At 34.5% G+C, this 19,104-nt stretch overlaps 2 protein-coding genes and 1 pseudogene across 10 annotated transcripts; all 3 read left to right on the top strand.

Moving 5' to 3' along the window:
• The first annotated feature begins 2,999 nt into the window (after positions 1 to 2,999).
• Positions 3,000 to 3,597, top strand: LOC120182046 (monothiol glutaredoxin-S9-like). The gene has a single exon (XM_039187068.1). It carries the CDS (start codon positions 3,146 to 3,148, stop codon positions 3,449 to 3,451), a length of 306 nt encoding a protein of 101 aa, XP_039042999.1. The 5' UTR covers positions 3,000 to 3,145; the 3' UTR covers positions 3,452 to 3,597.
• A 2,461-nt stretch (positions 3,598 to 6,058) lies between these two features.
• LOC120181992 lies at positions 6,059 to 8,181 on the top strand (annotated as a pseudogene).
• A 2,980-nt stretch (positions 8,182 to 11,161) lies between these two features.
• On the top strand, positions 11,162 to 18,358 carry LOC120182058 (sodium/hydrogen exchanger 2-like). Of its 9 annotated transcripts, none has more exons than XM_039187087.1 (16): positions 11,162 to 11,296; positions 12,271 to 12,479; positions 12,617 to 12,735; positions 12,935 to 13,032; positions 13,762 to 13,821; positions 14,176 to 14,217; positions 14,295 to 14,494; positions 15,220 to 15,266; positions 15,880 to 15,946; positions 16,059 to 16,159; positions 16,307 to 16,408; positions 16,685 to 16,823; positions 16,900 to 16,962; positions 17,628 to 17,711; positions 17,876 to 18,028; positions 18,065 to 18,358. In XM_039187087.1, the coding sequence occupies exons 2-16, from the start codon at positions 12,345 to 12,347 to the stop codon at positions 18,239 to 18,241; spliced, it is 1,587 nt and encodes a 528-aa protein (XP_039043018.1). In that variant the 5' UTR covers positions 11,162 to 11,296; positions 12,271 to 12,344; the 3' UTR covers positions 18,242 to 18,358. The 9 variants fall into 9 exon arrangements, with proteins under 9 accessions (XP_039043018.1, XP_039043015.1, XP_039043013.1 ...); XM_039187085.1 differs by having other exon boundaries at positions 11,163 to 11,296; positions 14,176 to 14,222; positions 14,300 to 14,494; positions 18,065 to 18,241; XM_039187084.1 differs by having other exon boundaries at positions 14,176 to 14,222; positions 14,300 to 14,494; positions 17,876 to 18,349.
• Positions 18,359 to 19,104: the final 746 nt, after the last annotated feature.

The following is a 19,104-nucleotide window of genomic DNA, read 5'->3' as shown; positions in this document are numbered from 1 at the left end:
AAAATTATTAGTTTAAATTTGTTTTAGTATTTAAACTTTTAATTTTTTCGAAACTATACATAACTTTTAATTTTTATTTCATTTTAGTACCCGTCGTTAAAAAATTAACGCGTTTAGTACCTAAACTATCAGTTTTGGTCCGTTTTAGTACCTAAACTTTAAAAAAAATCAAAATTTAACGTTAAATTTTGGAATAGAGTATTAAAATGAAACAAAAACTAAACTTTATGTATGATTTTGAAAAAAATTAAAATTTTAAATACTAAAATAGACCAAAACTGATAGTTTAGGTACTAAACACATAATTTAACCTTGTTTTTTTATACATGGATCAATGAAAGTTAAATATATAAGAATATAAAGATTAAAAATAGTTGAATTATAACATTGAAAGTTATCTTTAAATATATATTACTCTGTATTCACCTCATATATATATATATATATATATATATAACTAGATTATAATATAAAAATTAAAACAAGAAAAATAAAACAGTAACAGAAGTGCATATGGGGCTTAAATGGGCATTTAAGAGTTGGACTAAGACTCCAGTTTCTTTAGTTCAATACATCATACAATTTGAAGCCTGTAAAGGTAAATTCATTGAAGACTACCCCACAGGCACTGCATAAAATTTTAGGCTAAACTATGCCTTTAGTCCCTGAACTACCAATTTGGTCTATTTTATATTTTTAGTACATAAACTTTTAAATTTTTTAAAACCATACTTAATGTTTAGTTTTTTATTTCATTTTAGTTAAAAACTTAACGTGTTTAGTATTTAAACTGTCAATTTGAGTATGTTTTAGTACTTAAATCTTAAAAAAAGTTTCAAAACTTAATGTTAAATTTTTAACGGGTATTAAAATGTAGCCTTAATGCCCAAATAAGTGCCCAAACTATGCCCTTTTTGCCAAATAAATGCCTACGGGTTTTTTTTACTCATCTGAAAAAGTTACCCTTTTAGGTGTCTAGGTCATCAATGCCGTTAGTTTTTTCCATTAAGTGCTAAGTGTCCACCTGGCAATTTTGAAATTTATTTTTTATAAAAAAATATTAAAAATATTATTAAGTTTATAAAAAAACTCTAACTTTTCTTACATTATAAAATAACCCCAAAATACTAAATCGTAACCTTAATATGTCGTTGGCACCTTCTCCGATCACCGACGTAGTCCTTGACATCATCCTAGTTATATGTCGTCATAGTTGTCGCCGATTCATTGTTGAAATCGCGTGTGATCACGATTTCATCCTAGGGTTTGTGAGATTTAAAATGTCGATTTGTGGTCTATTGATTGTCAACCGATCACGATTTCATATGGGTTATGGTTTTTGGGGGGAGGGGAGGCCGGGTGGAGCTTCTTCGATGGTAAAGGGCGGCGATCGACTTGTCTTTAGGAGTTGAAATGAAAGTTTTTAAAGTTCAGGGTTTATTTCAAAATTTATGTTTTTTTTCTTTTTTAAAAATATATAATTTTATTTTTTAAAATTTTATATAAAATTTTAACATTACCAGGTGTTGACACGTGTCACTTAATAGAGAAAACTAACGGCGTTGACGACATGAGCACCTAAAAAGGTAACGTTTGTAATGTTAGGCACCTGGACGGACAAAAAATCCGTAGGCACTTATTTGACACAAAAGGGATAGTTTGGGCACTTATTTAGGAATTAAGACTAAAATTAAACAAAAATTAAATGTTTGATATGATTGAAAACATTAAAAGACGGATGAAAACAAAATACTTTACTGCTCGGCTGGATAATGCTTCCATTATCATGTATATGATAATATAATGAAGCAGATTTATGGGTGTAAACGAAGCACTTCGCTTTGCAGGATTCTTTAGTATCAGAAACAGGCACAAATGCGCGTCCTTTAAATCAAATTTAGGTTCAAACTGTGTTCATGGAGTTCCCACTGAAGAATATTTTAAAAACTTCCCTCCTGTACAAAGCTAAACTATAAAAGAATATGGCACAAAGCAACATCAAGCTGATGATATTCTTAAGGATATTGCAGGTTCACAGGGCATTTTCTTTTTAAGGTGTTAATTAGTACTGAAAGTGGTCGAATTGGTTGGTTGATAACACTAACAGTATCGATTAGAATGTTTAGTTAATGATTTGTGTATAAATTTATGTCTATATGGCCTTATCTGTGAGACAAAGAGCTGCTTCTTCTAGACATAAAACATCATTTATAATTTCCGTGTGTTGCAAAGGTGTAATCTTTACTGTACATACCCTCAAGGATAGTCTTATAGGATGAGCACTTCCTGTAAAGCCGATTACTTTATTCTTTACAGTGAGATAGCATGACAATGGAGAATCCTGCCCCACCATCGAGGAAGGAAGAGTCGTTGTCACTGCACTTATGACCGTTGGCGTTGTTCGCAGGCGGCTCACTCGCACATGTTGATGGCTGCCATCTCTGAGAACAGCATCCCTGTGCCATGAAGTGATCAGACGCTTTATGAACGCTCACATGTGTGAAGAATCATGCAAGTTGGAGGACACATTAGTAAGAATTTTGCAGCCACGGAAAGACGTCACATTCGCGATCTCGTTCGAAATCTTTTTCGCAGCAGAAGGATTCAAAGGAGGCGATTTCGAGGATCTAGTGTAAATTGACATGCCGGGCTCAGAATCTTCTTCTTTCGTTACATTTTGATAGAACTTATAAAGCACTCGTCTCCATAGAATCTACCAAAAAGGTGGGAATGCGTATGGTTAGCGGGCCAAACACGTAGGCCGATGAATCAAGTTAACATGAATCTTGCTACTTTATTATCCTCTGTGTTTTATTGAACCGTCTAGTTAAATCAGTGATTATATCAGAAACTTGAATACGTTTTGAGTAATATTTAGCAGAAACTTGTTTTAGCCCACTCGTTCAGCCAAAGTAGAATCTCTAGCTAATATACATTTCCTTCTTGTTGCTTGTGAGCTTGTCTCTATAAATACTCTAGCACGGAAGCTTAAGTTCCAACAACCTTAAGCTTTGAACCCTTTTCTCTCCTTTTCCTACTTCACCTTCTAAAGGTCCAAACTTCCACTACGGTTCGGTCCGACGCTCGTCGGCCTTTAAGTGAAATCTGCTGGTAACCAAGGGACTAGTGAACAAGGATTTTCAACATGGACAAGGTGACAAGATTGGCCTCAGAGAATGGGGTGGTGCTATTCAGCAAGAGCACATGCTGCATGTGTTATGCAGTCAAGATCCTGTTCCAAGAGCTTGGGGTGAGCCCTACGGTTCATGAGCTGGACCAAGACCCCGAAGGCTGGGAAATGGAGAAAGCCCTGATGAGGTTGGGGTGTAATGGTCCTGTTCCAGCCATATTCATTGGTGGAGTGCTGGTGGGTTCCACCAATGAAATCATGTCTCTCCATCTAAGTAGAGGGCTGATGCCTATGCTGAAACCTTATCAGACTTTGTGTTAAAGGAACCCTTTTAAGTATGACTTCAAATATCAAATTGAAAGAATAAAATTGGTTCAATAGTAGTACTGATCTCTAGTCATGAGCTGTGTGTTGTGTAGTCTGTATTGTAGGCCTTTGTATGTCTGATGTGCCTTTTATCTTTGGAACAGTTCTCTACCATGTAATCAGTTTCTATTTCTTAATGAAGTAAACTTAATATACTTTCATTTTATATCTTTTTAGTAGGGGTGAACGCTCAATCGAGTCGAGTAAAAAAATTATGAGTTATATAAGTTGACAAGTCCTATTTTATAGCTTGAAGTTGACTTTAAATTTTTTTTTAATCGAGTCGAGTCAAATTTTTGAGTTTCTGTTTAAAATTAATTATAAATATTTATAATATTATGATATTATTTTATTCCAATTTAAATGATTTTATAACTATATACAATACATATATATTTATTCATATTTTTTTCATATGTGATATACATATATCATATATAGTTGAGAACTCGACTCAAATTTAAAAATCAATCCATTAATTACTAAAAATTTTGAGTTATTCAAGTTACTATTCGAGTTGCAGTTTACAATTCGAAATGAACTTAAATTTTTTTGAGTCGAGTCGAGTAAGTTTTGGTCACACTTACTTTTTAGCCTTCAATAGAATCTATATGCATTTTATATATTTGGAAGATCATACCTTGCGCAATTAATACTCATGTTCGAGTATATATCAAACATAATTGTTATATTTTAACTTAAATTATAATTAATAATTAAATTAGATTTTATCGTAATTTTAATGATTGAAAATTACCTAGTAATTAAATTTTAGGTGTGCGATGCGGGTCGGTCTGGATTAGTCAAGGCGAAACCTTAAAACTAGGGATGGGGATGGGTCGGGTGTCAGCCAACCCAACCCGACCCGAAAATTTTATATCCTCCACCCGACCCGACCCGAAAAATATATACCCTCCACCCGACCCGACCTGAAATAATAATAAAATATTATTTTCATTCAATAAAAGCAATTATTTAATTGACAAAATAATATATAGAGGGGTATTATTATAATTATTCCTAAATATATAAGGTAAAATTATATTTTTTTCGGGTCGGGTATTTTCACCCTAAACCCGACCCGACCCAAACATCACCTTTAAAAAAACCCGATCTGAACCCGAAATTTTTTAAAAAAAAAACTGACCCGATCGGATTAGGTCGGGTTCAGGTCCCATGCCCATCTCTACTTGAAACCGGGAGGTCAACCAAAATAAATAAATAAATATTTATTTTAGGTAAAAATTCTTAGTGATCAAGTATTTAACTTTATAAATATAACCTTTAGAATATGTGAGAGAATTATTTTGGAGATATATATTCTATTTTTGAGATCTTTATAACTTTTGGGTATACGTTACGTATTTATTTTTGTAGGGATGTTAGAAGAATGTTTTTAGATATATAAGGTTTTGGGATATATGTAATTTCATGTATTTGTAATGTTCGTATTCTGTACGTTTATAGTGAATTATTATTTATCTCGATTATAGAGGTAAGCAAGACTGAACCACATTAAACCTTGTCTCTTGTACAAGTCTTATTTTATGTTGATATTATTTTATTATTTTATATTTTGCTCTAGATTCATACCAATAAAATTTAGAATAGAATACTTTAAGAAAAAATCTAAATAATACAATCGAGATATAATTCCAAGGGAAAAGAAATGAATTGGTGAAGGATCAAACCTAAAATCAAATGTCATTCTAGACTTTATTTTAACAAAAGTTATTTTGTCAATGAGCCACGTAGCTTTGTTGACATGAACCGAAAGGGGTTTTTTTTTGTTGAATAAAACTCTTATGTTGATTCTTTTTATTCTTTAACTTGCTGTAATTAGATTCCTTTTTCCTTCTCCGACGGTGAAAAAGAAAAAGTTGTTAGTCGATATCAATGGTAGATAACTTCACCTCGGATGCTGCACAAGAACGTGGTAAATTCTGATGCATCGTCCGTTGATGGAATACATTTTGGTCCTTGAACTTTTTTTAAAATAGCAGACAGGTCTCTATACAAAACAGTCAATTTAAAACAGTTGAAGAGAAAACTGTGGATTGTATGGTGGACTTAATTGACATTTTCTCCGATTCATTACAGCTTTAAAAATAGGTAAAAGTATATAAATGGTCATTTGACTATAAAATATTGTTTTATTAGGTCCATCAACTATTAAAAGTTATAAAATAGTTCCCCGACTATATAGAGTTGCTTTTTTAGTCCATTGACTATTAAAAGTTACAAAACGGTCATTCGACTATTTATTATGTTCCGAACTCATCATTTTTCGTTAAAAAATTGATGGTAGTCGGAGTTATACGTTAATATGTTAACTGATAAATGATAAAATATGATACTGTAATCTCAAACGACTGTCGTATCTCAGTCAGTATGCTAACGTCTAACTCAAATACATGTTAATTTTTTAACAAAAAAAAAAGTTTAAAATATAATAAATAATTAGTGATTCTTTTTATAAATTTTAATAGTCTAAGACTTAATAAAATAACTTCATATTGGCGTCGTCGCTCAACTAACTCGTTTAAGCACAACTAGGGCACCAAGAAAAACGATATTTAGAATCCCTCTCCGTTCCCCCATTTCATTTCTTCACTCAAAGCAACCACCCAGAACTTGGCGCCGTCTCTCAATTCTATATTATTCACTTTCCTCACAAACAAATTCCTCCCTTTCATAGAATCCCAGGGAAAAACAAACAAATTAAAAAGGACTGGTCTATCAGTTACACATGACTGATAAGGAAATTAATCAGAAACGGAGGAGACTGTGATTATCGCAATGAATCCACGGCTCTTTTATATTGCAGAGCTGACTCGGTCAAGCTATGTTTTTCGTGCGACAGGGAAGTTCACTCAGCCAACCAACTATTCACCAGGCACACTCGGTCACAGTTCTGTGACGCCTGTGATGATTCCCCTGCTTCCATCTTTTGCGAGACGGAGCAATCTGTTTTCTGCTCGAATTGCGATTGGGAAAGGGAAAGCCACAAGTTTCCCTCGTCTTCGTTGCACAAGGGGAGACCCATAGAAGGGTTTACTGGGTGTCCTTCGGTGACTGAGTTGGTGAGTTTCGTTGGAATTGAGGAATTGGGCGATAAAGCTCCGATTTTGAGTGAAAGGGATGGTGGCAATGGTGAGGACGATGGGTGGTTGGATTTGTTGAGCTGGGAAATTCCGGTGATTTCTAGCTTCGACGATTTGCTTGTTTCGAGTGATTTTGATCATGGGTTTAAGCCGACAATATTCTTCCTTTGCCCAAGGTAGGTATCAAGTTGGAACTGAGGTTTTACTGCTATGGTTGTAGGGTAATTACAGCAAAGAAGTTTGAGATGAACTGTTTGCCTTTAGCTGCAAATTTCTTAGCCTTTGCTTACACTTATTGTTCTGGGGAATTGAGGCTTCAAGTTCATGGTGTTATGTATTTGATTGAATTCGCTATTGTCTTCTAACATATAACATGGATCAATGTACTGTTTTTGAATCAGAATCGTAATGCTTCTTGTGGGCAACACAAGGTGGAGGTAATTCATCAGCTCTGTGAACTGGCGAAGTCGGAAGGAACCTACCCTCGGCTTTGGAAAGACTGTTGTCGAAGCCATTGGTGGGTTCAAGCCACGGATGCCTGATGCTGATAATTTGCAGCCAGGAATCGTGCATACAAGTTGCAAAAACTATACAGATCCAATTTCATTTCCTGCTTATGAGGTATGCATTTCCTTTTGTAGTTATCTCCAAGAGATTTTGTATATCCTTGATTGCAATCCTTTTCTCAATATGTAACGTTCCCGATATAGAGCATTGGGTTTTGTATGGGATATCGATTGATAGATGAACCACTTTTTCTGTTTCTAGATGTTTGATGTAATTCTGGAAACTGAAGGTGCAGATTGGCTATGGAGAAAATAATATAGCTAACACTCTATGTTGATGATAGATCTCAGCATTTGATATGTTTTGACTACCTGGCTTCCAATGGATATGTTTGGTATTTAGGGAGCATCTTAAAATATGAACTTTTGGCTTGTTTACCTGAAATAGGGTACTGATCGTTTTTCCCTTCATGCAGTCGAGTGCACGACGGCGCTTCAATGACAGTGTCGAGACGACCAATCAAGTATTTGTGCCTCTTTCCCAACTAAGAGACCATACTGAGGAAACTGCTGTGGTTCCTGATAAACATCCAGGTTCTAGCAAGACAACACCTTTGAGTGATGGTCTTGAGAACCAACTACAACATCAAAACGATTCTGGAATCACCTCAGCTCTTCCAAAGGTTGCTGTCCACGAGTTAAATAGCCAGGAGAGAGGGTCTGCAATCTCACGTTACAAGGAGAAAAGGAAAACAAGGAGGTATTGCTTCACTTTGTCTCGTATTCAACATCTTCAATCTATATTGTTAACCCAAACAACCCATTCCACGGTTTTCATGAAGTTGATGAAGCATTCCGCCACTGCAGTAAAACACATGCCTGTATAATCTAACTGTCGAAATTCTAATCTGCTTTAACCTTTTAGTAGATCACCTTGTTCTTTCGTCTGCATTTTGTTCAGAAATGTTTCTTTGAATGATGACAGGTTTGACAAGCACATCAGGTATGAATCAAGGAAGGTTAGAGCTGAAGCAGTACAAGAATTAAGAGACTTTTCGCAAAGATAGAGCGATGAGACACTGGTAAACATACAACTTTGAGACTGGAATTGATTTGTATTCTTTGTTCTTTAGAAGCTAAATCATAGTAAGATAAAGATTTATTGTAAAATATGATTTATGCAATTAATTTTTAGCTTTTATACCCATTATATTGATTTGTAATACCATATCTGATCCATGCCTGAAAATTAGATAAAGCTTCTTGGTTTATTCCTTTTTTTCCTCTCTTTTTGTTAGAAAATTCTAGTTTTTTTTCGTGTTTCGTGTAGGGTTGGGCATTCCGATCCGATCACCATTTTTTTAACTTTGAAGGTCATAGTTTGTGCAGAAAGTCCTGAGAAAAGGCACCTTGAACTTCAAATTTTGGAAGTTTTAGACTTGTATTCTGACCTTTCTTTCTACATTACAGATTGTCAAATACTACTTGGAATCTTGGGAACTTTTTATAATGTTAATGCAAATAAAACAATGGTTGGTGAAACTTATGCGTCCTGTATTCATAATATTTCATTTTGACACTGTAATGAGACCCACCAACCAGCAGTCCTTTCTGTTTGGGATGCTAATATTTATGACTCCATCTCCTCCTCAACTCCCATCTACCTCGATATCTTCTGAAGATTGAGAATGGCAAGTGCCGCAAGCCAAAAGAAACCCCCCCCCCCACCAATGCGTGATTTTTGAAGCCGACATTCGTTGACAATTGCTGCCAAAAAAATAGCAAACCTTCATCCAATGCTCATGCGAGTTACCATATTGGCATCCCAACAGCGATTGCTGCCCCATTAGCGGTGAACAGTAATATCTTTATGGTGGTGTCTAGGAATGGCGAGAACGATTGCCGTCTTTGGGTCTAGGAATGGCGAGAACGATTGCCGTCTTTGGAAGTCCGGACTGCCTTTGTGGCTACCTGTGATGCTGCTGAATCAAGTTGGTTGTCACAGTGAAACTATTATGGTATATTCAGTGACTAGCCACATTGGAGGAAGAGGTAGACCACGCTTTCAACAAGGTTGTAATATATATATATACTGTCGTGCACTTGCATAAGAATCCTGAATCTGTCATTGTACCGAATGATCAATATTTTCATGTAGTGTGAGCTACCGCCAAAGATTCGGCCATACAATTTTGTATAGTCCTCCATGGGTCATCCTCAAGAAACCTCCTGATAAATTTATATCACTATCATAACCTAAACATAACTAAAGCTTTTTATAGGCTGAGTTGTGCCAACATTCAAGAACACAGGTTCCCACAGCTACCTTGGGAAGCAAGTAAATCACTGACGAGACAAAATGATCTAGGACCTCAGGCTACAAGCCTGGCGACGACTATAGCTCGCCGAGGTGGTGGTGGGATGCGAATAACCATTAGGGCCAGAGTAATGATAAGGACCGTAAGAAGTCGCATGATATATTCTTAGCTGTTGCTTGTCTTCATATATATTGGAACAAACGAATTTTACTTCCATAAAATATATGTTATCGATATTAAAAATATTCTGAATAAATATTACTACTACACTAACGGCATGTAATCTAAAAGTTAATCCTTTTTTTCAAAACAATAAAAAAAATTGATACTAAATGTAACTAAATTATTCACAATCGAGTTAACTTTTTTTCCTTCAAAATAATAAAAAAGAATTTGATACTAAATTTAACTAAATTATTCACAGTCGAGAATAACTTCGTAATTACTATTCTTTATCTAATTTCTTAAATTATTTTTAATACGATTATTTTTAAATTTTGTTTTCTTCTCTAGATAAGCCTGAACTTAATAATTAAAGTCCAAGCGTTTCTTTCAAGATATTCGTGTTCTTATTAATGATTTTGTTTGGAGTAGTGGTGACCTAGTGGGTTTTGGATATACATAATTTTTAAAATGACGCGACTTTCAGTAACACGTTGATATCGTTTTTTATTCTCTATAAATAGTTTATTACTTTGGACTTTTGCTTTTATATGCATTTCACATATAAATGGAATTTATATTTCGAAAAGAACAAGAAGAAAAAATATAATAGCGAAGCGGAAAAGGAGGCAAAGTAAAAACGCCCAATGTGCGCCAATTGCCACCTGACTGGTCTCTCTCTATAAACGGTTATCAAACGATTTACCAAAATTATCATAAAATTATTTTATATTATTAAAACTAAAAATGATAATTATAACTTTTAAAACGAATTATAAGATAATTATTAAATTTTATTAAATTATTATGAAATAATTATAATTTAATGAAATGTATACTTTATCCCATTTTCTTTTGGGTAAACTATATCATTCTTATTTCACTCATTATACTTTTAATTTTTTTTTAATTTACTCACTAAATTTTTGAATTGTTCTCATTTTGGTCATTTTAAATTATTTTCTTTTATTATTATTATTCTATGGAATGGTATTTTTATATATTATTAAATATAAAAATAATTTAAAATAAATAATAAAATAATATTTATTATTATTAAATTTAAAATAATTTAAAATATTCACTGTCCTTCTCGTCGTCATCGACCACTATTTAGATTTAATTTTATATTTTAAACCAGTTTTATATTAAATAATAATAAAATAATTCAGAGAGACAAAAACAAGAACAATTCAAAAATTTAGTGATTAAATTCAAAAAATTGAAAGTACGTTGAGTAAAATAAGAGAGATAGTAGAATTTAACAATGAATGGTGTAGTTTATCATTTTCTTTTTACCTCCCCTAAGTAATTTCCTTTATCGAATGTCACAAGTTGGCGTAGAGTCCACACTAAGATGCTCCCAACGGTCCCACAGAAAAAGCCTCGCACTCTACACGATAACATCATCATCATCATCATCGTTTAATCATAAGGTTAATTTCATGGATCCTACGGTATAAACTCAACGGAACACCTGCGTGTCGCGTGTCCGCTACTACACGTTACAGAACCCCATACATATTTATATCCCTCGCGGTCTTTGCAATTGCAACGTTTCCTACTCCTCACGTTCGGTCTCCTCCCCTCACGTGATTTTCCCACTTATTCTCCGCCCTATTCTAGATTAAATGCGAGCGATACAACAGAGAGAATCTGCGAATGAATCTTTGATTTCTCGTTTCTTCGAAGTTGCTGAGTGATTTCGCGGTAATTTATTGTTTTTGTTTTGTTCTGTTTTGTTTGGGTGCCGAGAAAAATGATGTGAATGGCCGAAGGGATACTTAGCCGTTAAGTCTGTTTTGATATCTATTCCCTTCGCTTTTTTTTCCTTCTTGAATTAATGAATAAAGTGCAATGTGAAAGTAGCATATCTAAAATCGTGTTATTTACTTATGATAGATTGGATAGTTCTTTTAGGCTTTACTTGGTGAGTTACCGTACTGATTAATTTACTTGTTTGGTTTATGAGAAAGCAGCGGAAAATAATATTTAAATATTTAATATTATTTTGTGTTAACGTGTTATACTATACAAGAACTCCGTTTTAGAGCAAATAGTTTCATTGACTCTAGACTTTTTTAAGAATGCTCTGGAGTTCAAAGTTTACCGCTACAGAAAAAGCTAGCCGTTCCTTTCATTTTACGCTTAATTTATGCTGTGATTTTCCCACTTATTCTACGCCCTATTCTAGCATTACATGCGAGCGATACAACAGAGAGAATCTGCGAATGAATCTTTGATTTCTCGTTTCTTCGAAGTTGCTGAGTGATTTCACGGTAATTTATTGTTTTTGTTTTGTTCTGTTTTGTTTGGATGCCGAGAAAAATGATGTGAATGGCCGAAGGGATACTTAGCCGTTAAGTCTGTTTTGATTTCTATTCCTGTTTTGATTTCTATTCCTTTCGCTTTTTTTTTACCTTCTTGAATTAATGAATAAAGTGCAATGTTAAAGTAGCATATCTAAAATCGTGTTATTTACTTCTGATAGATTGGATAGTTCTTTTAGGCTTTACTTGGTGAGTTATCATACTGATTCAAAGCACATAAATGATTATCAAGTTACTAATAATCGTCTTCAGGTTTTCATGAAGTTGTTTTTTATATATGAATTTGTTACTTCTGACATATACGATCAATCTTAATAACTGAAGGCCTGAGCTGGATATTTATGGTTCGAGCAGTGGAATTATTTTGACCGAGGCAGCTTCATTGGGGTACTGGATTTGAGGGGCTTGTTCTTACCAAGTATTTAGGGATGGCACTGGAGCCGGATCAAGCTTCGATTGACTCTATTACCCTATTTGTCGCACTCCTTAGCTCCTGCATTGTGATTGGTCACCTTCTGGAGAAAAATCGATGGTTTAATGAGTCAATAACTGCACTTGCTATTGTGAGTTGTTCAATCATTCCTTAACCCATTAACCTTGTTATTAAGTTAGGATTGAATTGGTCTCGTTTTGGTTGTTGTTTTGTAACCGGGATATAATTTTTGTTCATATTTGCTGATGATTTTGGGTGCGTTTGAAGGGTCTTTGTACCGGAATTGTTATTCTGTTTACCACTGAAGGAAGGAGTTCACGCATTCTAGTATTTGATGAGGAGCTTTTCTTTATTTATCTTCTTCCTCCTATCATATTCAATGCAGGGTAAGTCTCTGACTTATGCTAAACAGTCAAATCTTTGTTTTTTGTTGCTTTATGTTTTGATCATCAATATTAAAATTGTCATTTGAAGATGATGCATTATCTTTGATATTTCTTCAAAACTGAAACTACTCGTGCCATTTTTTTATCTTTTTTTATTGGTGTTATGTGTTTGATAATCGGACATTTTTCTATTCACCAGATTCCAGGTCAAAAAGAAGCAATTTTTCCGTAACTTTGCGATGATAATACTGTTTGGTGCTGTTGGTACTTTGATATCATTTGTTATTGTGTCCATAGGTATATTCAAATTTCTTCAACCTTTGTTGTCTTCAAGAAAATCTCTTTACTATTGTTCAGTTGCATGCATATATAAAGGCAATTGCTATATTCAGGTAGACTGCTTTTCTTGTTGCATTTATTGGAATTTATCTTTTATACTGCTTATGCATGATACTAGGCAACCTTTAATGCTTTATTCTCCAAATTTTTACTAGACAAAGAAAATTTCCTAAAGATGGTTTAACCTACTACTACTATAAAGTGGCGTGGAGCCTTACTATTTGATGCCTAAATATATATTTTTTGAGAATGATTACCTTCATGATTTTTAATGAACATTTTAGAAGTTATTTTCTTCTCTCTTTACACCCTGAAAGCATACATGTATAATAACCTTCCAATTGAAGTTGAGGATTAGAACTTATCTGCCATTTTTATACACATTCTCAGACCTGCATTATAATTATATTGTCAGGATTTCCGAAGGAATTTAACATGTTCAATGCTTTTGCAGTGTTCATAGATAACATTCATTTAGATGAGGTTTACTCTTCCTTGAAAAATCCAGTATGATACACACTGTTTGTTAAAACAAGGGATACTTCAAAACTAAGATTGACTTTAGCAATTGCAAGTTGCTTTGCGTTGTAAATTCTACCTGTATATTCATCTTTTCCCCATTTGTACCTGGGAGAGTATATTTGAGGCTAATTGTGGTGCAACCTTTACAATTATCTCTTGTCTCAGGTACCATGCAGTTGTTTAAGAAGTTAGATATTGGTTTCCTGGACATCGGAGATTATCTTGGTAATATCTTTGTCTTCGTTTAATAGTTGCTGATGTTTCTTAGTTTAAATGCTTGCTTTCAACTGATATGCTGTTGTGCGTAGCAAAATACCATTTAAAAATTTGACCGGATTATTCGTCCTTGCATTATGAAAACTATGAACAGATTATTCTCAATTCCTTTTATTCTGAATTATTAGTAGTGACTGCATGGACTTTTTCATCTCATTTTAGATTATGTATTTTATTGAAAATACATGCATATAATCATGCATTAACAGCCACATGTGTACAATATAGATGCATATGCATATGCTTTTCATAGAATCAGGTCTTTTGCCTATCTTGGCTCTTACGACTGCTTTCTTCTTTTAGCACTTGGAACTATCTTTTCGGCCACAGATTCTGTATGCACTTTGCAGGTATAGATATTTATTTTATTATAGTGAAAAGAAGAGTTGAACATACATTGTAGTATAAATATTGATTTCCTGTGCAGGTGCTTAATCAGGATGAGACACCTCTTCTGTACAGTGTAGTCTTTGGTGAAGGTGTGGTAAATGATGCCACATCAATTGTACTTTTTAATGCAATTCAGAAGTTTGACCTCTCTCACATCACCCCGGGCATTTTTATGAAATTCATGGGGAACTTCTTATACCTTTTTATTACGAGCACATTGCTAGGAGTAGGGGTGAGCCTTTTCTTTCTTATTTTTTCACCTTTCAATGTGTTTATCTACCTTTTCATTATGGTTGCAAAATTTGTTTCATCATTTGACATTATAGTCTTTGTAAAAATCACTCTTTACGTTCAGTTTTCATTACATATGCAGTGAACATCTCTAAATTACATTTATTGCATGGGATTCAAAGCCATAGTATCAAGGGGATTTCTTGTTTGAACTTCTAGTCTTTTCGAAGGAAGACCTAAAGAGATGATTAAATCAGTGTTCAATACTATCTAGACTGACAGAAGATAGGATTCTTTTTTTTCGTTCCTAATCATTGTTAGCTTATGACAACAGATAATTGGGTTTACTCCTATAAATTATGACAACAGATAATTGTTCAATAAGCACTTTATTCTTTGATTATTAAAGAACTAGCTATTTGGTTTTAAGTTATTTTTAGAAACTCTAGGCTTTTTAGCTTGACGTTGACTTGAACAATAAAGAGGCCGTAACCTCTCTCTTTTTCCCAAGAGAAATTGCGCATTGATAATTAATTGAGTATGCTTTTGCCTCAAAGCAATTTGTTCTGTCATCAAACCTGGTGTTTGTTATTGTTCATTCTCATTCAATTATTACTGACTTTGCGTATTTAGTATGCCCTTTTTCAAGGGTTTTTGGCTATCTGAGATTAACGGCATGCATTTATTTTATGTAGTTGTCTAACACAACAGCAATTTCACTTGCAGGTTGGACTAATAAGTGCATACATCATAAAGAAATTGTACATGGGCAGGTTTGTTAAGGGAAAATGATCGTCTTTTCTTGTTTCCTCTTTCATGATGCAAAATACAGTTAATTATCCCAGCTTCTTTGTCCATCCTTCTTTGTGTTAAAATGAAAATGCATGAACCTTTTACTAGGTAGCATTAAATGTCTTCTGAGTTTCATTGTGCCAATTGGAGTTCAACAACTTTGTTGTTAGTTCTGTTCTGAGCTTTAACAAGATCTAATATTGTTGACTGTCAAGTGTTTGTGAATCGACTGTTTCAATGTGTGGACTAAAGTTCCGTGGCAGTGTTGTTAGGCATTTCTCTTTAGGGCTTTAACAATACCTAATATTGATTGATGATTTTCAAATGTTCACGAGTTTATTGACGTCAGAAATCGTCTAGAACTGGATTAATTGACACACTTATCACCAACCTAGATTCACATGATAGTCATGGATTAACTAAGAATTCTTACACAATGGTAGCTCTAAGGACTCGTTAGAATTTGTTTCTCCTCTGTAAACGGCTTGCTGTTGAAATCTTATCTTCCAGCATGACATGAGAATCCTATAGTTCTTTACAAATAAAATTTCCTTTTCATGTTTGACTAAGTAGCTAAGCTTCTCCAAATTTCAGGCACTCTACTGATCGTGAAGTTGCTCTCATGATTCTCATGGCTTACCTCTCATATATGATGGCTGAAGTAAGTATTCTTTTTTATGACTGTGTGCCTAAAGATCTTTCTAATATTCAGGTGCTGTTTTCGCATTGCTCATCATGTCCTTGTTTTCTCTGATAATGATTTTGTTTTTCAGTTGTTCAGTTTGAGCAGTATTCTTACAGTGTTCTTTTGTGGCATTGTTATGTCACACTACACCTGGCATAATGTGACTGAAAGTTCAAGAATCACCACCAAGTACGTTAATTTGGAATTTAGTCCCCACATGTTGAAAAGCTTTTCTGTTTGTAATTGTCATCTCTCTCTTTCTTTTTTTAAGGCATTCTTTATCAAACCCAAATAGACATGTTTTTACATTCTTGTGCTGATTATTGATCATTGTAGGCATGCTTTTGCAACATTATCGTTCATATCAGAGATTTTCATCTTCCTATATGTTGGTATGGATGCTTTGGATATAGAGAAGTGGAATGTTGTTAGCAAAAGGTGATTCCTATATTTTTGGCTAAGTACAGTTTCATTTATATCGTCTTGCCGTGTTGCATGGATAATTTTAGACATTTTTTCTTTTTTTTTCTCCATCTTTAACCAGATCAAGAAATTGATTACGTAATGTCAAGTAATAGATGGTCAATATTGTATGTTTATCAGTTATCATTGTGTGCTTTTTATTTTCTTCAAATGTTATCTAACTTGAATATCAAAGCGATGTCTCTCAATATCAATTGACTGTTCAGTTGGATATATTGTGTGTTTTTGTAGTCCCGGAACATCTGTGGGGGTTAGCTCTATACTTCTTGGCCTAGTTCTAGTTGGAAGGGCAGCTTCTGTATTCCCTCTATCTTTTATATCCAATTTATTCAAAAGGACTGAGAGGGACAAATTTACTTTGAAGCAACAGGTCGGCATTTTGAGTTATATTTTAGATTTTCTTCCCTCTGACATTCTTGATGTACTGAATTGTTCAAGTCAAACAGGTTACTATATGGTGGGCAGGGCTCATGCGAGGTTCTGTATCTGTGGCGCTTGCTTATAATCAGGTAAATTAGGTGATAGGATGTATGATCTCGAGATTTCTGCATTGTGATTGATTTATTTCACAAAAGCTGAACAAACATAAATCAATAACCATTTCATTGATTTCAACATTGTCTTTGACATCAATATTAGATAATAGTAGTAAGATATAGAACTTTATGTACTCGGCATGAATTTGCTCAATAATCATTTCAATATTGTCTTTGACATCAATATAAGATAATAATAGCAAGGCATAGAACTTTATGTTCTCAGCATGAATTTGCTGGCGTTCTGAATTGTTTGCCTCGTTAGAGGAGATAATTTTTTGCAGTGAAAATGGTATAAATTTGGCATTTGAGTGCCTGATCAGATAATGATGTATGGTAAGACGAATACTTCGTCATGCTTTTCTATAGATTGAGAAACGTGTACCAAATTTTAGCAATTATGAAGGGGAGTTTTAACGGGACCTCCAATTCTTATATATATATATATAAAAAAGAAACGTGTACCAAAAAATTGTGAATTCTTGGGCGACCACCATCCATTTACTGCAGTTATGTTCGGTGCATTTGCTTTTGGCATGTTATATAGACGTTCTTCTTTCTGCGTTAACTGTAAAGAAACTATAATTGTTGTTTTGCTTTGGTTGCCACCGAAATTGTAATTTATTGAATGCATGCAGTTTACTCGATCGGGGCACACTCAATTGCGAGGAAATGCCATTATGATAACAAGCACCATCACTGTTGTTCTTTTCAGTACTGTGGTAAGGACTCAACCTAAAGTTAGAACTGTTTCTCAGTAATGGTAGAACAAGGAACTAAGAAGCAAAGAATGCTACTTGTCAAAAGAAAGCGCAGCAAAAATTTTGCGTGCATCAAATGTGATATATTGTGCCATATCATGTAAGTTTGATTGTCTCTGTTTCAGGTGTTTGGATTATTGACGAAGCCCCTAATAAGGTTGCTGCTGCCGAGCAAGAACCTTAGCAACACTGCATCCTCTGACTCTCTTGATCCTTTTCCTCCAAAGCCAATGGCAGATCTGCCACTTATTGCCAACGGGCAAATTGCAGATGATGAGGCGGGTAATAACATTCCCCGTCCAATCAGCCTCGAGGAGGGTAACGACAACATTCCCCGTCCAACCAGCCTGCGTATGCTCCTAGCTACCCCGGCTAATACTGTCCACTACTTCTGGCGGAAGTTTGATGACAGCGTCATGCGTCCCATGTTTGGTGGGAGAGGTTTTGCGCCAGTTATTCCTGGCTCACCTTTAGAACCACTTCTTCACTGAATTTTGCACCAGGAAAAGATAGTTGGATTTAAGGATCTGCCTAGTGTGCGATATTATATATATATATAGTATTCACATTGCTTGTGTAAATATTAGGTGGAAATCAGATACACTGAAATTATTGTAAATTCGTAGTGGCTCACGATTTAGGAGTAGGTAGGGAAGCTTTATGAGATAACACCTTGAAACTTGATCGGAATATGCTAAGATAAAGCCAAAAAGCCCTGAAGCCTCCGGACTTGCAAGCCATTCTGGAGCCGATCGTTCTTTTAAAACCCAAATTGGCTTACCATATTCCCATATGTAATGGGGTAAGAGGAGGTAGGGTAGTAAGTTGCTCTCAATATGGGGTAAGGAGAGGTAAGGTAGTAGGCTGCCTCCAACGCTAGGTTGAGAGCAGCTTCCGTGAAAGACCTCCAAATATGAATTGCCTACCATGAGACTCGATCCCACGACCACAAAGTTAAGAGTCTTGCGCTCTACCAACTGAGCTCGACGGGCAATTCTTTTAAAACCCAAAGATAATAGGAAAAATGTTTTGCATTAAAGTTTGTTTCTGATATCATTCGAACAACACATCAATGACAGATAATTTTAGTCCGTTCGATCTCGAACGTAAAACGTGAATAAACTTCAATACACATAAAATTTGATGTTACCAACAAATTCTTTTACCGTTTGTAAACATCTGAAAAGAATGTGGTAAGCGTTATATTTTAGAAAGAAGGATGGGGGTGTCATTTTTCAAATCTACGATATTAATCAAATTTGGAAAAAAAAACCCCACCCAGTTCCCATTTTATGCATGCAACACTGTCATCCTATGCCCCCTTTTATCAAATCCAAAAACCTTGGCAAACTGT

Source organism: Hibiscus syriacus, unplaced genomic scaffold, assembly GCF_006381635.1.
Source record: "Hibiscus syriacus cultivar Baekdansim isolate YM2019G1 unplaced genomic scaffold, ASM638163v2 tig00112614_pilon, whole genome shotgun sequence".
Taxonomy (NCBI): Eukaryota; Viridiplantae; Streptophyta; class Magnoliopsida; order Malvales; family Malvaceae; genus Hibiscus; species Hibiscus syriacus.
Note: the sequence above shows the minus strand (reverse complement) of the source record. Positions and strands in the feature narration are given on the sequence as shown.

Excerpts from the sequence above, each read along its gene's own strand:
- LOC120182058 (XM_039187084.1), top strand. The coding sequence starts at position 12,345 with ATGGCACTGGAGCCGGATCAAGCTTCGATTGACTCTATTACCCTATTT. Across the intron at positions 13,033-13,761 it reads ATTTGTTATTGTGTCCATAG|GTACCATGCAGTTGTTTAAG; the intron begins GTATATTCAAAT and ends CTCTTGTCTCAG. Across the intron at positions 16,963-17,627 it reads TGGCGCTTGCTTATAATCAG|TTTACTCGATCGGGGCACAC; the intron begins GTAAATTAGGTG and ends GAATGCATGCAG.
- LOC120182046 (XM_039187068.1), top strand. The coding sequence starts at position 3,146 with ATGGACAAGGTGACAAGATTGGCCTCAGAGAATGGGGTGGTGCTATTC.